This window comes from Macaca thibetana, chromosome 15 (genome assembly GCF_024542745.1).
Source record: "Macaca thibetana thibetana isolate TM-01 chromosome 15, ASM2454274v1, whole genome shotgun sequence".
NCBI classification, from domain to species: Eukaryota; Metazoa; Chordata; class Mammalia; order Primates; family Cercopithecidae; genus Macaca; species Macaca thibetana.
In genome coordinates, this window is record NC_065592.1 from 15,279,904 (window position 1) to 15,303,013 (window position 23,110).

General features: G+C 59.7%; 2 protein-coding genes across 2 annotated transcripts in view; both read right to left on the reverse strand.

Moving 5' to 3' along the window:
- Positions 1-3,791, reverse strand: part of NEK6 (NIMA related kinase 6) — a 984,684-nt gene extending 980,893 nt beyond the window's left edge. The window contains exon 1 of the mRNA XM_050760619.1: positions 3,788-3,791. The gene's annotated coding sequence lies outside the window, so the exon portion shown is untranslated. The remainder of the gene's footprint in view (positions 1-3,787) is intronic.
- CRB2 (crumbs cell polarity complex component 2) lies at positions 310-22,957 on the reverse strand. The gene is made up of 13 exons (XM_050760570.1): positions 22,777-22,957; positions 15,902-16,225; positions 12,996-13,191; positions 12,741-12,880; positions 11,730-11,915; positions 11,423-11,536; positions 8,101-8,973; positions 7,503-8,011; positions 6,746-6,911; positions 5,139-5,925; positions 4,342-4,458; positions 3,712-3,838; positions 310-2,242 (listed from the first exon to the last, which is right to left on the reverse strand). The coding sequence occupies exons 1-13, from the start codon at positions 22,874-22,876 to the stop codon at positions 2,018-2,020; spliced, it is 3,864 nt and encodes a 1,287-aa protein (XP_050616527.1). The 5' UTR covers positions 22,877-22,957; the 3' UTR covers positions 310-2,017.
- Between the last annotated feature and the right edge of the window lie 153 nt (positions 22,958-23,110).

Genomic DNA, 23,110 nt, shown 5'->3' on the forward strand with positions numbered 1-23,110 from the left:
CAGGCACAGTGGCTCATACCTGTAATCCCAACACTTTGGGAGGCTGGGGCAGGTAGATCACGAGGTCGGGAGTTCAAGACCAGCGTGGTCAAGATGATGAAACCCCTTCTCTACTAAAAGCGGGCACCTGTAATCCCAGCTACTCCAGAGGCTGAGGCAGGAAATTGCTTGAACCCAGGAGGCGGAGGTTGCAGTGAGCCGAGATCGTGCCACTGCACTCCAGCCTGGGTGACAGTGAGACTCCATCTCAAAAAAATAACAAAAAACCAGCCACCTGAAGCAACAGGAGCCAGGAAGAGAGGGCACAGCCAGCTTTCATCTACATGTTGGGGTTCCACATAAAATATCCTAGGAGTCACAGCTGACACAGGTTTTCCAAATCCCTAACTCAGTAAACTGACCCTGGAACCGGCTAAGGCAAGGGAACCGGATGCCTCCTCCCCCTGTTCCCAAGGGTTGTAGAGAAAGTTCAGGGAAAAGTGGTTCCACCTCCTCCAGGATAAGGACCAGGCAAGCCCCTGAGCCTGGCGTTCAGGGCCCTCTCTATCCCAGCCTCTGCTGACTTCCCAGTCCCATGTCCCAGTCCCCCAAGTTGTCACGTGGTTCCACCTTGGATTGGACACCCATGCCTCTGGGACTCGCCGAAACCGAAAGGAAAAGCTGACTGTCGACCCAAAAGTGTAAACGGATCTCCTGGCCTGAGAAGCAGGAAGGACGAAAGGGCACATCTCCAGGTCCATGAACCTGGAAGGAGGCCAGGCCCTTAGGCAAGTGCCCTTCAGGGATCGGAGGTCACAGTGTGATGGGCATTGCCGGGGAAGGGGCTGGGAGCAAGCAGCAGAGTCTCCCCCGAGTCTGCCTCTGCAGGCCCAGCCCTGACACAGAGGCAGCGCCAGTGTTCACTGAGCTCCTCCACTCAGCAGACACCCCAGAGGGCTTCCTTTGAGTCCTCTCGCCGAATCTGTGTAGAGGCAACCAGTCATCAGGGGAAGGAGCTCGCTCGCCAGGCTGCCAGGGAGGACCGGAGCTGGAGACCCAGAGGTGGTTGGGTGAGCTGGGGGCGTTTGGGGCAGGAGAAGGGTTGCTCTGTCATCCTTATCCCAGAAGGACATGCAGACGATCCTTATCCCATCAGACGGGAGTTGACGACGTCCAGATTCTCTCCCCACTGTCATCCTCTCCGATCCTTACAAGAGCCCTGTGAGGTAGGCGGGCGGTGCCTTCCCCCTTTGACAAATGACCACAGCAGGGTGGGAAGCTCAAGGCAGCCCCTCCTCTGCTCCCTTGGGCTGCTCCGGCTGAGGGGGCGGGTGGGTCTGTGGTTCCCTCGCATGACTGGCTCTGGCTTCTGGCAGACAGACCTGCCTGAAGGGATGTTTGTTCTAGGAGCCAGAAGCCCACTCGGCCTCTGCCAGTGGCCTCCCGACTTCCCAGCTGCCTCCGCGGCAGGAGCAGCCCCCAGAGGCAGGGAAGGAGGCAGGAGCCCTGGCCTTGGTGCCTGGGCAACCCGGGCCTGGCCTCCTGGAGAACGTGCAGGCTTAGGCCGACCCTGCCCCAGGACTGTAATGGTTGACCCCATGGAGCAGCCACCGCCTCCTGAGATCAGCCACACCCATCACAGTCATAGACACACAGCAAACGCAGCAGACACGCCCTGCAGCCCTGTCAGGACACACTCACACTAGCATCTGTAGACTAACACGGGCCCAGGTACACACTCAGACACACACTGCTCCAGATACGCACACTGTGTGCACCCACATGTGCCCTCCCACGCACAGCCGTACACCTGCCGAGGCACAACCCCGAGGGTGGGATGAAGTCCACAGCCTCTCTAGGCCTCTGTTTCCCTGAGTTGCTCCCCTCAATCCTCCATCCACGATGGGGCAGAGGCAGAGGCTGCCAGCCAAGGGGACACTTCCATAGCAATGTCCCGAGCCGTGGCAGCAGCTTCCTTGGGTCTCCAGGTAGAAACCATTCAGGACCTCCAGGTGCTGGTGCCGGCAGCCAGGCTGGCCTAAATGAGTCTCTCCTCCGGTGGCACCTTGAGGACACTGTCCATCTCCAGCCGGGCCCCAGCCACCTCCTGCTGGCTTGGGCTGTAGGTGCCCTCGGACTGGCGGCGCTTTCGGGCTGCCAGGATCCCTGAAAGAAGGCCCAGGAGGAGGAGGAGGAGGCAGGCACAGGCTGCAGGCACGGCCACCTCCAGCAGCGGGAATGGCAGCGGCAGGGGCACGCCCTTCTGCAAGAGACACAACACCGAGGCCTAAGACCACAGAGAAGGGGAGGACCCTGGGCCCTCAGCAGCACAAGGACCTGCTCAGAGAAAATCAGAGCTGGGAGCGGGCTGCCCCGGGAGCAGTGAAGACCCAGCCCCAGGGGTGTACAGGCAAGTGCCAGGAAACCACCTGTCAGAGCCACTGGCTCGGGGGGTCCTGTACAACAAAGGAGTTCTGGCTAGAAGGACAGAGACGGACACCCGGCAGGAGCTAAGCAGGGTGCGTGGGTTTCACAAAAGCCTACAAGGGTGAGATGAGGCAGAGCGGGAGCTGGGGCAGACTGAGCGGCCCCCTGCCGCAACAGCCAAGTCAGAATCCACTGGGGCCTGCCTGCCGGGGTGGGGTGGCACAGGGAGCAGGGGAATGTTCTGACAGCTTGTCCCTGCAAGCCCTGGCCCAGGCTTCAGGGGGCCCAGCAAACCTCCTTGCTGTCTCCAGTCACAGGCTCCCAGGATGCCCCATCAAAGCCTCTACGTGCCTGGGACTCTGAAGTCCCAGGATGCGAGGATTCCAGAGGCACGGGCTCTGGGACTCACCAGCCCCCCTCTGTACCTCCAGGCTTCTCAGCCCGCTGTGACCTGGGTCCTAAAACTAGAGAGGAAAGTCCCTCTGTCCTGAGAGGGCCCTGCCAGCCTCCACCCCTGAACATTTTAGGGGAGGAGCTGTAAAGCCATTTCCTTCCCCTGCCCTGGGAGGTGGCTGGGTGGGGAAGCCAGAGGCTGTAAAAGTTCAACTTGAAAGGAAACGTTCCCCATAAGCGGAGGGGATTTGTGGTTTATGGCCCAGGCCGCCAGAGGCCTGTGGAGATCAAGGCTGCTCCCCAGACTACCCCTTCCAAGCCTCTCCTCGCCAGCACCCACCTTCCCCCCCCACCACCCCCGCCCCGAGGAAGGGGTGTGTCAGGGAGGGTCACAGCTCCAGCCCCTGCCGCCTTCGCCTTCCACTTCGTCTGTCCAGGCTCCTCCCGGGCTGAGCCCCCTGGGGTTGGGGCCACCCTGCACAGTGGCCGAGCCTGCCCCAGTGCAGACTCCCAGGCCACCCCCACCTTGCCCCGGGTCTTCCAACTCAGTCTCCTGGATTCACCAGCCTAAATCCCAGAACACCAACATCCTCTTGGCCCTGAGTCCTGGTTGGATTGGCAGAGACCATCTGTCCTCACTGCCACTGCCCTGGGCGCTCTGGGGAAGCCCCTGACCCAGCCAGGAGCTTTGTGCTCTTGTCAATAGATGGTGGCAGCCCCCAAAGCTCTCCCTGGCGTGGAAATACCTCCTGTGTGGGGGGTGTGGAAAGGACCTGAGGCTCCTCTCACTGCCCCACCCCATGACAGAGTGGCCCAGGAACAGCCCCACGGTGCTCTGCTCTCCCCAGCAGCATCAGCTCACCAAGGGCCCAGCAGGCCACGTCCACAGCCCCTCACCCCGGCAACACTCACCACCACTTCACAGAACTGGCCGGAGAATCTGGCATTGCAGATACATTCAGATACCCCTCCAGCTGCCCGGCAGGTGCCCCCATTCAAGCAGGGGTTGGTTTCACAGGGGAGGGCGGGGACCTGACACCTGGAGAAGGAGGGGGGCTGAGAAAACGGCTCCCCCATGGCTGCCTCTTGTGCTCCCAGCTGCTCTGCTGCCCACCCCCCCTGCTTCAGCAAGCATCAGAGCTTATCCGTTCACTGCCCCCATGCGCTGCTCCTGCCCAGCTGGGCCCTGCCCGGTGACCACCCGAGCAGCTATGACTGAGAAGGACTCTCCTCCCATTAGGGGGACTGGGGAGCCTGTGTGAAGGCAGGTGCCCCGGGAGCTGACGCCACTGTCTGCAGGGCCCAGAATCTGCAATTTTACGGTCTCCCACAAGCGGGCTGGGGCTGTTCCCATAACTGCTACCAGGTCTGTATCACAGAGGATGGTCTTGCAAGACATGGAAGGAAACTCAAGTGACAATGGTGACTGTGATACCAGGGAGGGGTGAGAAGGTGGGCAAGGACCCCCACCCCACCCTGGCTGGAGGAATAGCCCTTCACACTCGTTGGACCCCCTCACAGTTCCCAGGCCCCCAGACCCACCTCTGGCCAGCAAGACCCTCCAGGCAGCTGCAGTTGGCAGCAGGAGAGCCACCCTCACACGGGCTGCCGTCGAGGCAGGTGACATTCAGGATGCATTCCTTGGATGGGACAGGCAACCTGGGGAGAGAGCAGAGGCTGGAATGGGTGCAGGATGCCTGGGACCTGCCCTCCCCAGTGCTGTGACCGTGGGCCACCTGAGCCTGTGTTCTCATGTATAGAATCCAGGGCCCTCTATCGGTCACGGGATTGTGGTCCCTGGTGGGAAGGAAGGGTCACTTACTTTCCAGAACCTCAGAGGACTCTGAGGACAACAAAAAGTAAGGATTCTGAACAAAAGCAGCTCCTAAACGCAACGCCTGGACATTCCTTGAGGGGAGAGGGAGGGATCAGGCCACAGCCAGATCCCCCTTCCACACCCTAGGCTCCAGGGAGAGCCACCGGGAGATGAATAAGGGAAGCCCAAAGCCTGATCCCCTCCCTCCACCCCGACCAGTGACCAACAGGGATGAACCTCGGTGTAAGCGGCAGGCGCTCCCAGCCCCAGACAGCAGCGCTGTTTATCTGAAATTCCAAGCTAACTGGGTGTGTTTTGATCTGTGTTTTATTAGGAAATTTATCAAATTAAACTGTCCTGCTCATGTCACAGATAAGGACACGAGGATCAGGGAAGGGAAGCGACTCATCCACAGACCTGGCAGACTTCTCTGCCCCACCACAGTCCCAGGGGGCATTTGCAGCCCACCCCTGCCCTGGTCACCACCCCCTTCCGGGCCCGCGCCCCTGCCCAGCCGTCCCACCTGCAGCGCGGGCCCCCGAAGCCAGGCGGGCAGTGACACTCGAAGCGGCCGTCGGGGTGCGTGTGACAGCGGCCACGGGCGCAGGGCGCGGAGTCACAGGGGTTGACGTGGGCCTCGCAGCGCGGGCCCTCCCAGCCCGGGCCGCAGGCGCAGGCGAAGGCGTCGAAGAGGTCGCGACAGTCACCGCCGTGCAGACAGGGCGAGGGCGCACACACGGGCGCGCCGCGGCAGCCGAGGATGGGGGCCGGCGTCCCAGGCCAGGCAGCGAAGTGCTCTTGGGCTCCAGGGGCCACGCCGGGTCGGGGCCGCCCCAAGGGCAGGGGCAGGCCGCCCAGCGCCACGCGGCCCAGGCAGCCGGTGAAGTTCTCGGCCAGCAGGATGTGCGCGGCACCTGGGCCCTGCAGGAAGCCCAGGTCACCGGCCAGGCCGCGCAGCGCCACCGGGGTGGCCGCACCGTCCAACCACAGCAGCCAGCGCGAGGGAGCGGCCGCCGGGCGCTCCATGGCCAGGCGCACTCGGTGCCAGGCACCATCGGCCACGCGCGGCCCAGGTATGGGCAGCACAGCACCGGAGAGGCCGTGGCCTCCGCGCACACCCCCCGCCAGTGAGCCATTGCGCACCGCTAGCCACACGCCTGCCAGGGCGCCCGCTGTGGCACGCAGCAGCCAGGCCTCGGAGTCGCGCGTGCGGAAGGCCAGCGACAGGCTGCCGAGCGAGCGCCCAGACGATGCGTTGTGCCCGCTGAACGCGACGGGGGGACCCTCGCGGAACGTGGCCTCCGCCACACCTGCGGAGAGAAGGAGCCTCAGGGAATGGCCCACGGAGCCTTCTCCAGAAATGCCACCTCCCCACTTCCCCCAGCGAGTGGCAGACAAGCCACTTACTGGGGGCGGGGCACACGCACCCACCTATCATCTAATCCTGGAAACTGCAGCCGCCTGCGATCACCCTCACTTCTACCCACAATGTATTTCCTACCCACGGAGGAGCAGTTCTGGGCCAGTGCTGGGGGCGGGGGCGGGGGGGGGGGGGTGTGGAGGGAGGTGTGCGATGCCTAGGCGACCCTCCAGGTCACAGGCCGGCCAACAGCAACTCCTGGCAGAATCTGGACCCTTCCCTCCCTGTGAAGCTGTGCCACCTTAACCGCCAAGGCTTGCCTTTCACTGCGGCCAGTCATCTTTGTAAAATGCAGATCTGGTCATGCCCCTCTCCTGCTTAAAACCCTCCAGAGGCTCCACACTGTCCTTGGGATAGAGTCAGAACGGCCTGACTGAGTGTCCTCAAAGCCCCTACCAACTTTCCCACCCTGTTCCTGCTGGCCCCTTGCACTTCCACTGTCCTTGCAGACCTCAGGGACTTTGCACACGCTATGCCTTTCCATAAAATGTCCTTTCCCCTGTGGCTCTCAGAGTCTGGCCTTGAAGCCAGGTACAGGCTCCCCTTCTCCAGAAACTCTGTCCCTCTACATGCGGTGGCCCTGCCACACTGCCCTGGGGCTTGGCATGCCTGGTCCACCAGTATCCTACAAGCCCTGAGAGTGCAGATGGGATCTAGCCGGCTTGGGTGTCCAGCACCCAGCACGGGAGCTGCGCAGGACACACACTCACACACAAAGCCATCAGGGACCTCCTCACACGTGGCAGGTGGGAGACAGGGCTGGCCGGGACACCACAGCTGCTGGGCACACGTAGGCCCTGTGAAATTGGCAGGGCAGGTACAGTGGAAGTCATTCCAGGTGACGAGGCAAGTCCCACCATTGAAACAGGGGTCAGGCTGTGGGAGAGGCAGGGCAGGGGTTGGCTCAGGACTGCAGTTAGCATCACCCGCCATAACCAGCATTGCAGTGCTTCTTCACTGAGCACCTACTAACAGACCCAGTATCTCCTCACAAACGAGTGGAGAGGAAGTCGCTAGCACCCCCATTTTACAGAGGAGAAAACTGAGGCTCAGTAAGGCAAAGCCACTTGCCTGAGTCACCCAGCCAATAAAGAGAGGAACCAGAGTTCATGCCCAGGCTGTTACAACTCCAGGGCTGGTGGAATTCTGTTCATGATCAAAAGGGTGTCCTGTTCCCCAAGTAGCTCCTGCAGAAAGGCTCGGGCAGCCTCTATCTCAGTCAGTGTGTCTCTCACAGACCAGGACTGGCTGGGGGAGGCACGGGGACTGTTTAGAGGGTAGGAGCAGCTGGGCTGAAGAGGCGGTGAATGCAAATCTGCCCTGCCACCTTCCTGTAGTGGGACCCCGGGCAGGTCACTTCACCTCCTCAGCCTCAGTTTCCTCATCAGCAAAAGGACACACTAAGTCCCAGTGATGTAGGACAGATCCTAGAAAAAGGATCCCCACCCTCACCCCCTGGACACTTACACTGCACATGTCTTCGGAGACACAGCCTGCGGTGAGGTTCCAGGACTGCCTGCCGCCAAGCTCGCTCGGCTGGCTTGAGTTATCCAGTGGCAGAGGAAAGAAGGGGAGGTGGCGGCCATCGAGTCGCAGGTCCTGGAGGCAGCCTCGGAAGGGCCCACCCCAGGGCTGGCTGTCAGCAGCAAGGAGCCTCCCACCCACGTGCATGTGCTGCCCCAGGTCCTGCAGCTGCTCAGGCCCGAAGCTGAGCGTCACCAGGTGACGCAGCCCATCATCCCAGCGCCCAGGGAGCACTACAGCAGGACCGCCCGGCGCCTCAGCCCGGATCCGACCCTCGCTCAGGAATACTGTCAGACCAGCTGCGGAGTCATTGGCAAACTGGAGCAACAGGCCAGCGGGCTCCCGAGTACGGAGAAGGAAAGACAGTGTGAGGTTGGGGCCTGGCAGCTCTTGAAGCAGAAAGGAGACAGAACTTGGGGCGCCTCCCAAGCCAAAGGTGGCAGCAGGAATCTCTGCAGGGAGAGAAGGTGCCAGGTGTGAGGCCTGCAGGCTGAGGGAGCCAGATCTCAGGTGCTGCCTTCCCACCTGGCTTATTCCTCACCATCAGCACACGTGGGACCCCTGTGGGGTCGAGGACAGTTGCAACGGAAATGAGTCCACAGATCCACGCAGGACCCTCCATGGACACAAGGCAGAGGCTGGCACTGCTCTCGGCGCTCGCAGCCCAGGAGGACGTTCTCGCCGAGATCCTCAGGCAGCAGGAGGTGCCCATCCACACGCACGTCCTGGAGACAGCCTGCAAAGGTCGCGTCCCCCAGCTGGGCGGAGGAGATCCCAGCAGGCAGTGGAGTTGCTGAAGCCGTGGGAGCCAGGGCCACAGGACCAGAGGCCACACAGAGCCGGGCAGGGCAGCCCTCATGCCAGAGCCGTAGCTCCAGGGTCGCTAAGTGGAGCACCACCTCCACCTGGTGCCAATGGCCATCATTTAGGCCCAGGTCTGGCAGTCTCAGGACAAGCACAGTGGTGCCGTGGCTCCAGAGTGTGGCCTGAAGTGTGGCTGCCACCAATGCCAGCTCCAAACTTTCCCTGGTGTCATTGCGAGTGGCCAAGGTCCCAGCAGGCAGCGTAGTGCGAAACCTCAGTGCCAGACCCAGGGGGCCACCAGCTGGCACTGATGCCTGAATGGGTCTCCCAGCCATCACAGAGAAGGTGGTATTCTGGCCACAGAAAGGTCCATGGGTACCAGGTGGGCAGTGGCAGACATAACTGTGGACCCCAGACTCGAAGATAGGGATGCAGGTGGCAGCCAGTGGGCAGGTGTGGCCCTGGCAGCCAGTGAGCTGCACAGAACAGTCGCGCCCGCCCCACGTCTCTGGGCACCTGCAGATATAGCCTGCCACAGTGTCACTGCAGTTTCCGCCATGCAGGCAGGGATCTGACAGGCATTCATCCACATCTTCCTCACATGTCGGCCCTTTGGGAGAGACCAAGCCAAGGCTCAGTGATGTCTGGGGCCAGAACCACAGTATTGACCCAGAACTTACATGCCTCTTGTGATGGGGACCTCAGTACCTATCAACCAAACCAATTCCCAAAGGATTTCTCATGGTCCTCTCAAGTCCCCTGTAGGCCAGAAGTCAAGATGTCCCTTCCCTTCCCATATCTGGTGAGTCTCCAGGCCCTGTAGATCTAATCTCCTAAACAATCTCCAATGCCCCCTTTCTCCCACCCTCCATCTCCTGCCTTACCAGCTCTCTGGGCGACCATCCTGCATGCTCCAGTTCACCAGCCTTCAGAAGCCCTTTCCCATCCATCTCCACCAATAGCCAGAGGTCTATTTCTAAAGCATCACCTGGCCAGGTTCCTCTGCTGCTTCAGGTCTACCCTGACATTTAAGACACCCTCATGGGATGGGTCCTACCAGGCTCTCAAGCCTCAATCCTGCTTCCCACAAACCTCGAACCTCCCATTCCTCCAAGCATTTCCTGGAAGGTCCCGACTCTGGGGCTTTGCTCATACTGTTCTACCTGTGGAATGCCTCATTCTCCCTTACCCTTCCTTTCAAACTGCTACTCATCCTGCAAAGCCCAAACTCAAAGAGCCCAGAGGCTTTCCCTAACTCCCAACCTCAAACTACTGTATCACTCTCCAGTCATAGGCACAGCTCCGCAGAACCCCGCATTAAACGTATTTGTTTACTCAGCGGAGATCTTCAGGGACCTGAGTATGTCCTTGGTGCCCAGCAAAGGGCCTGGCGTGGCTTTTATGGACAGAGTGATGAAATGGAGGAGCTAGTGGGGTAGTGCACGCACCTGAGGCACTCTGAGTGGCCCCCCAGGCTCCAACCCCTCAGTCCCTCTGCCCCAGGGCCCTCACACTGGCTGTGAAGGGGCTGCCTCATCCTCCCTCCAGGGATCCCTTCAGGTGCTCAGGCCCCAGCTTGGGTCAAGAAGCCATAGTCCACTGTCGCTCCGAAAGAGCCACATCCCGGCTGGAGGAACCCAGGCCCAGAGAAGCCACAGGGTTTGAAGCCCAGCCCCGATCAGCTCACAAATTCCACAGCTTCCTCCTAGGAACCGCCACCCACCAACCTCCTCCTGCCCAGAGCCCACATTCCTCCATACCTGTCAGGAGCCACAGGTGGCCCAGGAAGGTCCACAGAGCCCCCGGCTCCATTGCCATGCCCTCCAGACAGGTTGAGAGTGGTGGGCGGGCACTGAGGCTGGGGAAGTGGGGAGGGACAGAGCTCCCTGCCCAGCCCAGCTGCCTCCTTCGGAGCCTGCTCAGGAATGCCAGGCACTGGCCTCCCCCATGCCCAGCACGGCCTAAAGGGAGGGAGGACAGGCAAAGAGCCCAGCCCTGCAGCTGGGGTCCCCCCTCTCTGGCTCTGACCTCAGAGGTCTGCCCTCCCTGTCACCCAACAGCTAAGCTCAACTGGGAGAGGAGCCGGGTTCCCGCTGATACTGGTAAACCTGGGGGATGACACCCCCTCATCCTCTCAGCTGTAAGATGGGGTTTTAAACCCCTGCCTCATGGGGCTGTGTCAAGGAAAAAACAAGATGCAGAGCAATTGCTTCCCAGAGGCCAGACGTGCTGTGTGGGCCCACTGTGTGCCAGGCACCCAGGAGGCCATGGCTCTTGGAGCAGGACTTGGGGAACCTCGGCCCATGGAGGCAGTGGATGGGCCTTCAGGGCCCCCAGGAGTGTTGGCCATCCAGCGCTGGGGGACACTGAGTCCCACCATCCATCCAGGGCTGGGGATGGGTCCCACCCTGGGTCCCACCATCTTCAGGTGACAGAGGGAGGGGGAGCTATGATCACCATCTCTTTCCCCTGGTAGAGGAGGCTGTGCCCAGGAACCTGCCAGGGAGAGGAGGCAGTGTGCCCCAGCAGGAATGCGGGCAGGCGTGAGGGAGGTGTCGCAGGCATTCCAGAGGGGGCAGGGACATTCGGTGTTGGAGGTGGAGTTCCCTGGGCTCACCGGTGTCCTATGTCTGTGCATCTGCATGCACCCAAGGCAGGGGGAGACTTTCTGAACCCCCAACTCCTGCCTGACAGGCCCCAGCTCCCCAAAGGTCAGAGTCATCTTTCTACAGATGCTGCCCCCTAAATCTCTGCAATAGCCCCTATGTCCTTCTCTGTCCTGGCTGAACCGCCTCCATCTTTCCTGAAGACCGTCCTTCCACATGTTCTCCCAGACAACCTCAGCCCACTATGGCCCCAGCCCCACTACACACCTGAGCCCCGGTCTCACCTCCAAAGTGAGTCCTAGTTCAGCCACCCTCAGCGGTCACCTGGGCCCTCATACCCACCTCCTCCCTGATCTCCTTAACCCCATCAATCCACACATCCAGACAGAAGGGACCTTCTCACCCGAGGACCACCAATTCGGATGGTGCCAGGGCCCACCCCACCCCAGACACCTGCGTAGCCATCTGGGCAGTGACACTGGAAGCCATTGGGCAGGTCCTGGCAGCGGCCTCCGTTGAGGCATGGCCGTGAGGCACACTCGTCCACCTCCACACCGCAGTCGGCTCCTGCAAGAGGCCCAGCTGTGGGTCCCACCTGCACCCTCAGAGCCAGGCAGGGGCTGAGAGGGTCTATTCTATAGCTAGGGAGACTGAGTCCAAGAGAGGGCAGTCGCGGGTGTGGGGCGGGGTGGGGGTGGGGCACAAGATCCCTCCCTGGGCATCTGGACACGGGCTGACCACTTCCCCAACAGGGGCTCACCCTCAAAGCCAGGAGGGCAGTGGCACACGAAGCCCGCAGCGTGGCGGAAGCTGAAGGTACCAGGTAAGGTGGCCTGGACGCCCCCGTAGAGGGCCGGGTCAGAGCGCTGCAGGCATCGGCCCCCGTGCTGGCAGGGGCTCGATGCACACTCGTCCTCGTCCACCTCACACAGCTCGCCGCTGTAGCCTGGGGACACACACATGCAGACATTAGGTCTCACAGGGTTGCCGGGCAGCACCTCTTCAGCAAGGGACCGTGGCTCGGAATAAGCCACGAATGGCGAGGGAGGGATGCACTGAGGGCAGCAGGGTAGACCATGGCAGCCTTCAGCAGCAGCGGCCTATTGCTGCTGTTACTGGTCTTACTACTATTTTTCCTTTTTTTTTTTTTTTTTTTGAGACAGAGTCTTGCTCTGTTGCCCCAGCTGGAGTGCAGTGGCATGATCTCAGCTCACTTCCACCTCTCAGGTTCAAGCGATTCTCCTGCCTCAGCTTGCAGAGTAGCTGGCACTACAGGAACACTCCACCATGCTCAGCTAATTTGTGTTTTTTTAGTAGAGACGAAGTTTCACAATGTTGGCCAGGCTGGTCTCGAACTCCTGACTTCGTGATCCGCCCGCCTCAGCCTCCCAAAGTGCTGGGATTACAGGCGTGAGCCACCGCGCCCGGCCTAGTCTTACTACTATTACTAGCGTTAATTACCAAGCCCTTTGCAGCTGTCAGGCCCGTCCCAAGGGTTTCCCAGGCGTCGCACCTTCACTCTTGCCGCAGCAACCCCAGGAGCAGGCGCTAGGATCAGCCCTATTTTGTAGATCAGGAAACTGAGGCTCCGACAGGTTGCAATCACACACACACTCTGGTCCCGAGGACCCAGTAGGCACTCGCGCACAGTCACACATCTGCCCCGCCGCCCCAGGCCGCACGCGCGCACACCTACCCCTCCACCCCAGGCCACGCACGCATACACAGTACCTATCCGGCTACCCCAGGCCGCGCACCTGCATGCACACACCTGGCCAACAGAGGCAGCGGAAGCTCCCGAGACCCTCGAGGCAGGACGCGTTGTGCGCACAGGGCGCCGATGCGCACTCCAGCACCTCCTGCTCGCAGCGCGTGCCCTCGTAGCCGGTGCCCGCGCAGTCGCACCGGAACCTGGGGAGGGTGCGTGGGCGGAGCTGAGCGCGTGCCCGCCCCTTCTGCCCCGCGCCCGGGCCTCCCCGCATTGGGGCACCCGGCGCCCCAACCCCCTGCCCCGCCGCTCGCTCACCCATTGACCAGGTCGTGGCACGTGCCCCCGTGCGCACATGGCTGGCTCTGGCACTCGTCAAGGTCCAGCTGGCAACGGGTGCCCCCGTAGCCCGGCGCGCACACACAGCGGAAGGAGCCCACGCCGTCCAGGCACGAGCCCCCGTGCACACAGGGCGCCGAGGCACACTCGTCTACCTCCGTCTCGCAGGTCACGCCTGGACAGGGCAGGGGACACAGGGCGCAGGATGAACACCCAGAGCAGGGAGGAAGAGGCCGAGCCAGGCCTGCTGCAGAGTTAGAGATTCGTGGGTTCATTCATTCAGAGCCGGGTGGTGGTGGTGGGGCGAGGTGGGGGGGGTCACGCCAGCAAAGGCAGGGAGATAAACGAGACAGACAACCTTGCCCTCATGGGGCTCACAGCAGTCTAGGCCAGTACATGGTGGGGGTGGGTGGGATTTGGCCAGTAGTTACGTAAATGAGCTGGGTTTTGATGTTGCCAAGTTCAACAAGGAAAGGGGTTGGGTCTTGGGAAAGCAATAGCCGGGGTCTGCTCTGTTCAGGGAAGGCTTCCTGGAAGAATAGGCTTTTGAAGGATTCAGATAGAGGACTGTGGGCAGCAGTTGCATTCCAAAGAGACTGCAGCAGGAGGCAAGTTCTACTCCGGGCCAGGGCCATGATGCCCTAGGCAGGGTGCTTGGAGGGTTGGAAGCAAGGGAGAGGGTGGAGGAGGTGAGTCGGGTGGGAGGTGTTAGTGCCTTGAGGACCAGGTAACCTCCGGGTCCATCCTGGACGTTTCAGACAGGTAAGTGACTTGGTCCCACGTACATTTTAGGTGTTTTGTTCGTTTGTTTGTGTTTGTTTTTTTTTAGACAGAGTCTCGCTCTGTTACCCAGGCTGGAGTGCAGTGGTGCAATCTCAGCCCACTGCAATCTCTGCCTCCGGGGTCCAAGCGATTCTCATGCCTCAGCCTGCAGAGTAGCTGGGATTACAGGTGCATGCCACCTCACCCAGCTAATTTTTGTATTTTTTGGTAGAGAAGGGGTTTCACCATGTTGCCCAGGCTCGTCTCTAACTCCTGGCCTCAAGTGATCTACCCACCTCGGCTTCCCGAAGTGCTGGGATTACAAGCATGAGCCACCGCACCTGGCCCTACCTATTTTTTAGAAGGTCCACTTTGGTGGCTTTCAGACCCCAGAGAGGCAGGAGATGCTTGAGTAGGATAATCACTCCTCCTGGTGTCCCTGCACTGTCCTGGTTTTAGAACTGAAAGTACCAAGTCCCAGGAACCCTCACAGTCCTGGGCAAATCAAGACAGTTGTGTGGCTCTCCCATGGTGAGGGTGAAGAGGAAGGGAGATGGAGAGTCCCGGGTTTCAGATACACTGCCTGAGATCATCCTGGACTCACGTGTCACTGTAGACTCCAGTGAGCCCTGCCCCCTAAGTGGGTTTGGTGAAGGGGGGGGGCCAGAGGCCCAGCTGACTCCAGCTGGAACCCTCCCCCTTCTCAGTTCATTGAGCACAAAACATGGCCCCACCTTCCCGTGAGCCTTCCCTCATCCCTCCCCATCCCCACTCCCACCCTCTGTGCCAGGGGGAGCCAGGCCTCGTCTGGAAATCCTAAACTCCCCCACCCGGCTTGGAATGGAAAGAGGAGAGTATGAGTCACGGCAGATGCTGCCCCCACTCACATCCACAGCTTACCCAGGAAGAGTCACCCGAAGTGCGCGAGCACTACACATCCGGGTGCACAACCCACTGCCCGCGCAACCCACTGCCCGCGCAACCCACTGCTCACACATGCACTCAGACTGCAGAGACACCCCCAGGTACTGGCAGAGCTTTACGCATGCAAAACAGATCTTGGAACTAGGAGACACACAGACGGATGTGACCTGCACTGGCATGTACACTAATACACCCAGACACCGAGACACTGGAACGATGAGAAAGATGCACGGAACCAGCTTCCCAAATCTCTCTTCATCAGCTGCCATCGCTTCGCTATAGGCCCCCTGCCCTGCAACTCAGCCCCCCAATCTGTACCCCTTGCTCTGAGGTAACTTCAAACTGCCCCCTGCCCTCAGAGTACAATTGTCTGAATTCAGGATTGAAGTAGAATCCAGAGCATCTACACTGCAGACTCTAGACTGCCCTGGACTTAGCCTCGCTCCCAGACCTGTCCCCAGCTACGCCCTCCTTCCCGACTTCAGGCCTCTCTAGGAAGCCGCTCCAGGATGCCCTCGGCTCAGACCATGGATGGGCCTGGGACGGGCCACACTCTGGAGAAGGTACCCTCAATGCCAGTCACTTTTCTGAGCACTTACGTATATGTTATCCCACTCCAGACAGCGGCGAGCCCTGGGGTACGTCAACATTACAGTTTGAACGAGACCATGTATGTCTCTATGCTAGAACTCTGGGGGAGACCCAGAGGCCAGGGGTCCACATTGCATTCCAGACCACATCAGGAGTGTTCAAATGAGCCAATGGTGCTTGTCATGTAGATGGTGTCTACATGACGGCTTGGCACAGGCCTGAAGTAAGTGCTAGAAAGACTATCTGGGCATCCTCATTCAAGTCACGCCAGGCATGTCCACACTGCCAGAGATGTCTGAGGGGATATCTCCACCCCCAGAGCCAAACTGAACTCGAGGCTGGACTGAAATCACATTTATCGAGTGCCTGAGATGTGCCACACACCATGCCAGCACCCGCACATACATACTCTCACCCAGAGCTGCCAGGTAAGCCCGCAAAGCATTAGTTCTGTAGTCAGACCAAGTGGGTATACCCTAGAGCTGCCCGGATACCTGGGGGCGTCCGTCCCTACACAGAAGTCAAAGCTGAAGCCACAATGCTTGCACTCTGAGCAGCTGATGGGATCCGTATCACAGACCTCCTCCCAGGGCGGCCCAGGCTGTTACCTGCATAGCCAAGGGGGCAATGGCACTCGTAGCGATCGGCCAGGTTGCGGCAGGTGGCCCCATGGTGGCATGGCCGGGATGCACACTCATCGATGTCCAGCTCACAGCGAGGGCCCTGGAAACCCGGCACGCAGTAGCAGCGGAAGCCGTCGGGATCCAGACCCTGGGGCACACACAGAGCGCCATGGTGGCATGGCTGGGTGGCACAGCCCCGGGGCTCTGTGGGCCCACAGGTATAGCCACCACTCTTGGTAGCCTGGCACTCGGTCCCTGGAGCACACGGGTCTGAGGCACAGGCACTGGGGGGCTCTGAAGGCACCGTCCCTGTAGAAAGAAGAAACTGGCTGGGCAGGGTGGGCAGAGGTTACAAGGACAATCTCCTCCCCACCCTCTCAGGCCCACCCCAGACCCCGAAAGCAACACGGGTCTCTCCATGCACAGGATGGATGGAGGGTCAGGAATCTGCAAGCCAGGTCCCAGTAAGCTGCACACATCTATACCCAGAACTGGCAACGGTTTTAGGAGAGTCTATATAACAGAGAAATAGGACCAAGGATGCCTGGCTCCTGGGCAGGATTAGTGAGCAGAGGCTCCCTGACGCTGTGAGCTTCCCTCCACTGTCTTGTCCCTGCAGGCCCCCTTTGAGGTAGGGTCTGCCATGCCCATTGCACCCGACAGCAAAAGGAGGCCCAGGAAAGTAAGTGAAGGCTTGCCGAGTCTGCCCGGCCCTGTCCACTTCACACAGCAAGTTAGTGTTCGCTGGGACAGGCTTCAAGGTCTATCCGGGTTATTTCAGCTCCGCCTAGGGAGGGGTCTGCCTCCTGCAGGCCCCATCCATCTGAGGAGGTCCAAGAGGGTGAGGCTCCTCCCACTGCCCCCTCCACCTCTTCTGCCAGGGGTCTGGTAACTCCATCCCTGAGTGAAACTGGAGATGGGCCCGACCTCAACCTCGGGAGGATGGGTGGACAACTTCAAAGGCAGGGATCGTGTGCTCCGCTGGTCTCATTCCTACCCCTTCTCCACCTCACTACCCCCTACACCTTCCACCAGCCACTGGCCTGGGAACTTCTAGAGGGTCCCTGGCCCTCATTTCATCCCCCATCAGCAAACACCTAAGTGGCCAGCCTGGCCGAGGTCGTGTGGTACAGAGCAGGTACTGAGATGGCTCACGGGACACCTGCCCCAGGCCACCGTGATGCTTCCAGCACTGGAGCTCTCTCTAACAGAGGGTCACCAACTGGCTTGGAAGCCACGCCCAGAGATCCTCATCCCCCCTTCCTTTCTTCCTGCCTTCCTGAGAGCCTTGTCAGCCCAATGGCCAGGCGAGGACTTGGGCTTTGAAGTGAAACAGCCCTGGGTTCAATTTCAGCTCAGAAAGTTACTATGAGACCCTGGGTAAGTCATTTCTCCCACGGAGACTCCGTTTCTCAGTCTGAAAGCTGGATAATAGAACCCCCTCATCAAATGCTGAGCTATTCAACCCCTCCGCACCGAAGCCAAGGGCTGCTTTTGGTAGGAACTCGGTAAGGATGGGGGAGGGGAGCCTCCGGAAGACACAGCCCCCGTTCCTTCCCCCACCCCCACCTGCAACTCCCAGAGGTGCCCCTCCCCTACCCAGGTTGTCATCTAGACACTAACCAGACCGCAGAATAGCTCAGACCCTGCACCCTTCCCTCCCCCACCCTGGTGAAGCCCCCCAGATAAGGCTGGCAGCCTCTCAGGCGTCATCCGCATTCCAGGCAGGGCTGTCCTGTGGCCTGACCCGCATCCTTCCAGCTCCCTCAGGAAAGGGCACAGGTTTGGGGCACCGGGCAGTCCTGGTTTGTATCTGGGGTACAAAAAGTGCCCATCTCGTGGAGGTGTTGAAAGGATTCACCAGGGTGATGTGGGGCACAGCCCTGAGACTAGGTGTGGCCAGCACTGCTCAGGAGGGTGCAGCACTCATAACCCATGGTAAAGGACCCCGGCTGCTGGCGCCTGTGCCAACAGGCCCCTCACTTAATCCCCCCACAGAGCACTGTCCCTCACCTGTGCAGTACAAGGGACCCGCCCCCCCACTACCAGCCCCCTCCCCCCACTCCCTGCCATCCAACCCGAAGCTTTGTCCCCTATCTCAGAGCAGTTGGGATCATGCCGGGGAGGCAGCACCAGGGAAAGGATCCTGGGGGGCGGGGGAGGTGCCTTGTCACAAGGGATCTTCCCAGGACCGTGGGAGCAGATGGGCTTTAAATGACAGAGCCCTGGAGACCAAGTCCATCCCCATGGCAGGAAGGAGTTTCTCCAGTCAGAGCCAGAAGGGGAGGGAAGGGAAGGAGCTGCCCGTCCTGGGAGGCATGCAGTAGTGCCACAGTCCTGCCTGGGAGGGACAGCCATCTTTCTTGTGTCATCTCGGTTGATCTTGGCATTTACCCTCCGAGGTGGACAGTATGATGATCCCCGTTTTACAGCTCAGGAAAGGGAGACTCGAAGCAGCCTCACCGTCCACGGCCCGAGTGAGGCTGGAATCCAAACCCAGGGCCTCACTCCAAGCTTCCCGGAATCACCGGGGTCCACATTAAGAATACAGATTCCTGGAGCCCACTCCAGACCTCACATTTAGAACTGGGCCCTGAGCCTGAGAATCTGCATTGCAACCTGCTCCCACGGGATTCCTTTCACTTTTAGGTGTGGGAACCGCTGACCTCAGGTTGTCTGTCTTCCAGGAGTGAGCCTAGGAGGCCACCATAACCCAGGCCAGACAGGAGAGGCAAGGAGGGGCGGGGTGTGGAGGGCAGCAGGGCGGAGGAGGCGCTGTTCCCCGGGCCAGGCTGGAGGGGCGGGGCCTGTTGCCAGGGCAACGAGGGGCCTGTGCTTATCTTCACAAATCCCTCCTGACCTCAGGCTGCCTGGGCCGACCTGGCAGGGAGGGATTAACGGACACCCGCCCCTCCCCTTCGACCTGCTGCCCTGTCCTGGGGAGGGCAGCAGGAGGACCCAGCTGTTTACTGAGTGCTTCCTATGTGCTTGGGCCTGTGCATCTATTATTACATTGTTATATTTGATTCAGACCAGAAAAGGTGGGTGCTATTAAGAAAATTTCTGTTTTTGTAACTCAAAGAGGTTGATACTTTTGCCCCAGGTTGAGATGAAGAATCAGATCCACTCCTGATTTCCCAGGAGGTCCACATCTCCCAATGCATGTGAAATTTCCACTTTGCAAACGCTAAATTGCCACCCACATATTGTCACTTTAATACATTTTAACTGCCTCACCCTGGAACAAAATCTCTAAAGGTTTTCACAGGAATACATCTTCCAATATCAGCCTGGGCAGAGTGGGCAATCTTCCCCGTCTATCCAAAACCCAGCTGTTAGCAATCCCACTGTGTCTCAGGCCTCACTCATTAGTAACACCTACTTTTCATGCACTTATAATAGGCCTGTTTATAACAGCCAACAACTGATGAGAAGTGTTTTACTGAAGCCAGGGGTAGCGGCTCACACCTGTAATCCCAGCACTTTGGGAAGCCGAGGTGGGAGGATCACTACAAGCCAGGAGCTCAAGACCAGCCTGGCAAACATAGTGAGACTCTGTCTCTACAAAAAAAAAAAAAAAATGAGCCAACCATGGTGTGGGTCCCTGTCGTCCCAGCTGCTTGGGAGGCTGAAGTGGGAGGATGGCTTGAGCCAGGGATATTGAGGCTATGATTTCTCCACTGCACTGCAGCCAGGGCAGCAGGGTGAGACCCTTCATCAGACAAAAAAAAAAAAAAAAAAAAAGAAAGAAAGAAAAACCACAACCAAAAAGGAAAGTGTTTTACTGGGGAAGCTTCCTGTCCCAACAAATCGAGAGAGAATATTTCTAAGAAGCGACCTAAGACCTCCTAAGGTGTGGGAACTTCTAGCATAGGGGAAGAAATTGTTCATCTAATATCCCTGCGCCCGAAGGCTCTACCCCCGCAAGGGTAGGGCTAGATAACCATGGAGGCTTACAGACGCTCACTCAGTCATCAGGAAAGGGTGAAATACTATTTTGGGCAGAATAATTTGGAATACTCTTTTTCAAAACTGTTTACCTTCTGAGGTTAAAAGACATAATTCTGATAACAGTAATTGCAGCAATAGCTGTCAGGGACGGAGCACCTACCCCGTGCCTAGCACTGACGAACCCTTGAGTTTGGGCTCAGAGCACAGTTCCAATGAGTTACCTCCTGAAGTGAGGGGGAGACAGAGCAGGCGGGGTTCCCCACCTGCCACCCAAACAGGCCACTTCTAACAATTTTACTATTAACGGTTCGTGGGCTTCCATCTAAAATTTCCCTTGAAATTGGGGGTTCCATGCCAAAACCTGGGGTGGGGAACCACTCACTCCCTTCTCTTTGAATCCTTGTACTAGCGCTCAGAGTGAGCCAGTCCTCGTTTTGGGGAGACAGAGAAGAGAGGCGACTTTGCCTAGGCTAGTAGCACAGTGTACTGTGAAATCCCAGCACTGGCTCTGGGGCTGCCTGGCTCTGGGACTGGCCATCTCTGGGCCTTGTTTACCTCCTCTGTAAACTGGGGGTATCAGAGCCGACTTCATAGGCTGTTGGGAAAATTAAATTAGACCTTGTTAATAGCACAGTGCCTGCCATGGAGTGGCTGATCTTATTCATCAACAATTATTTACTTGAGGCAGACACCCACTGTCCAAAGGATCCTGACATTGGGTTGAATGTGTGTGTCTTTCTGCTCCATCTCTGCTTCTGTCCCGCAGGCTCCCACCGCCTTCTGGCTGGAGGAGGGGCCAGACTTGGGGCCTGGACTCACTGCCCCTTTGTCTGCTGGGCTCCCTGGGTGTACTGGGAAGGGAGGGTGGATATGAGAGCCCAATGTGCCCCATTGTACTCCAAGATGCTTGGTCCTCTCCATGGCAACCAGCCGGGCCTTTGTGGCAAATTGGGACCAGGATGGAGGGGCCCAGCTCAGGGCCTGGCAGGGGTGGGGAGCAAAGCCAGGGGCCCACGGCCTCCAGAAGCCCCCATCCCGTCCAGGATGAAAACTGGTTTTCAAGTGACAAAATCCCCAGTCACTCCCCTCCCGGCAGGCAGGCTAGGGTACCAGTGTGCAGAAATGGTCATGCCTGCAGTGTCCCCCGCCAACTTTTAGGGATCCCCAGGGATGGGGCTCCCAGCACAGAAATGGCAGAGGAAGGGCTGCCCGCTCCTGGGTGCCCCAGCAGGCCTGATGGGGTGAGTGTACACACAGTGTCCAGACCACCCACAGCCTCCATCCGCTGTGTGCCTGCAGGTCCTCTGTGAGTGCACAGAGTGTGAATGTACATATGTCTACACATGCGTGTTGGGGTGTGCACGCTGGTGTGCAAGCACATGCCATGTGTGTGCACATGTGTGTAGGTGCATGTGCTGGTAGATCCACGTGTCTGTGGCACCTGTCCCTGTGGCGCTGTGTGCCCTTGGGCGTGCCACACAGGTGTGTGGAGTGTGGGTGTGTGAGCACAGGGCAGGGGACAGAGCCCCAATCCACAGACCGGATCTCATGTGCTTTGTATGCAGAGAACAGAGAGGAGCAGCCACCACCCCCCACCATGCCCCGCCCCCTACAGAGTCCAAGTCACCTGCCAGCAAAGCCCAGCTCATAAGTCCCCGTCCCTCTCTGAGCCTTGGTTTCCTTCACTATAAAATGGGGTCCACATCCTCCCTAGGGCCCCATAGAGAGGCTAGGAAATGAAAGCTTTGTGAGTGCGGGAAACATGAGGGTCCCCAGGTGGGACTGGGAGAGGCTTGGCCCCCACACCCTGCAGCCTGTGGAGCTCTGGGGCAGGGAGGGCTCCCCCAGCCTCAGGAGAGCCCAGGCCCTCCTTGGCTGCCTCCCCAGCCTGTGGTGGTGGGGGCAGGGGACTTCCCATGTCCGGCCCCTGTAACTATAGTAACTAACACCAAGCGTTCCCTTGGACCCCCCAGGAGGAATTCCAGCCTCCGAGACCTTGGACAAAAGCAAAAAGGGCTTGGCGAATGGGGTCTGGCTTCAGGGAGCCCTTTCAGATTGGCCTTGGAATGCTGGGAAGGGGGCGGCAGGAGACACACACGTTCCCAAATCCCCAGACACCCCGCAGGGACCCAAAGCATCCCCAGCGCCCCCAGCTCGCAGGCAGGGCTACCGCACAAATGCAGGGGCGCGGGCAGGGCTACCGCACAAACGGAGGGGTGCGGGCAGGCACCCAGCTCCCTAGCTCTCCCTCCCGCTTCTCCACCCAGTCCCCTGAGTTGGGGTCTGCGGTGCCCATCCCACACCCCTCATGTTGAGAGCAAAGACCCAGTTCAACCCTGGACAACTTACACCCCACAGCGCGTGCTGGGACACAGCTCACCACACCCAACTCCTCCGACACAACTCACGGCTCACCCCAGACAGCTCATCCACCTCCCAACTCTAACACGCCTACAACCTGTGCCCCACAACCCAGCATGCGACTCAGAACAGGCTCCGGGGTGAGGCTCACGCCACCTGCAACTCCCCAAACTCAGCCCCTAGAAACCCAGAAGTTTCCCAGCCCCAACCCCCAGCCCTTTACAGGATGCAACAGAGCACCTCCCAAAACACGCACCCCATCCCTCACCCGCATCAGCTCTCTCAAATCACGCCCTGCCCCCAATGACCCAACCCCGAAACTTACAACCCCCAACATGAAACAGCCCCCCAAGTCTCAGAACACACTCACCTCCGTGGAGCCCCACAGAGTCTGGGGGCCCACAGCTGCGCACTCCTGTGCACCCCACAGCTCAGGCCTGCACCCACGCGGACCAGCCCACCCGCCGCCCCAGCAGCCAAGGCTTGGGGTGTCTGCCCTAGGGGACAGATCCTCTCCCAGGCCCCTCCAGACATGGGCCCCAACTCACCAGCCAGGAGGGAAAGGGCAGGGGCCCAGAGCAGCAGCAGCAGCAGCAGGACATAGGCCAGGGGCTGGGGGTCCCGGGTCCCAGGCCTGGCCAGCGCCATGGCAGCCCGCTCTGCTCGGCTGCTGTGGGAACCGGAGGGCGGCCTGGCTGGCTCCGCACCCCCCTCGTCCCTCCAACCAGCACTAATGCTGTGGACAGAGGCCCAGCCCCTCCCTCCCCTCCCCGCCGCCGCCTCCTCCTCCCATCCAGGCCTCCTGGGCTGCTCCACCTCGTGGACGTCCCCAGACATCAGCCCCAAGTCCTCAAGCCCCCCAGCCTGTGGTGCCGACCTGGT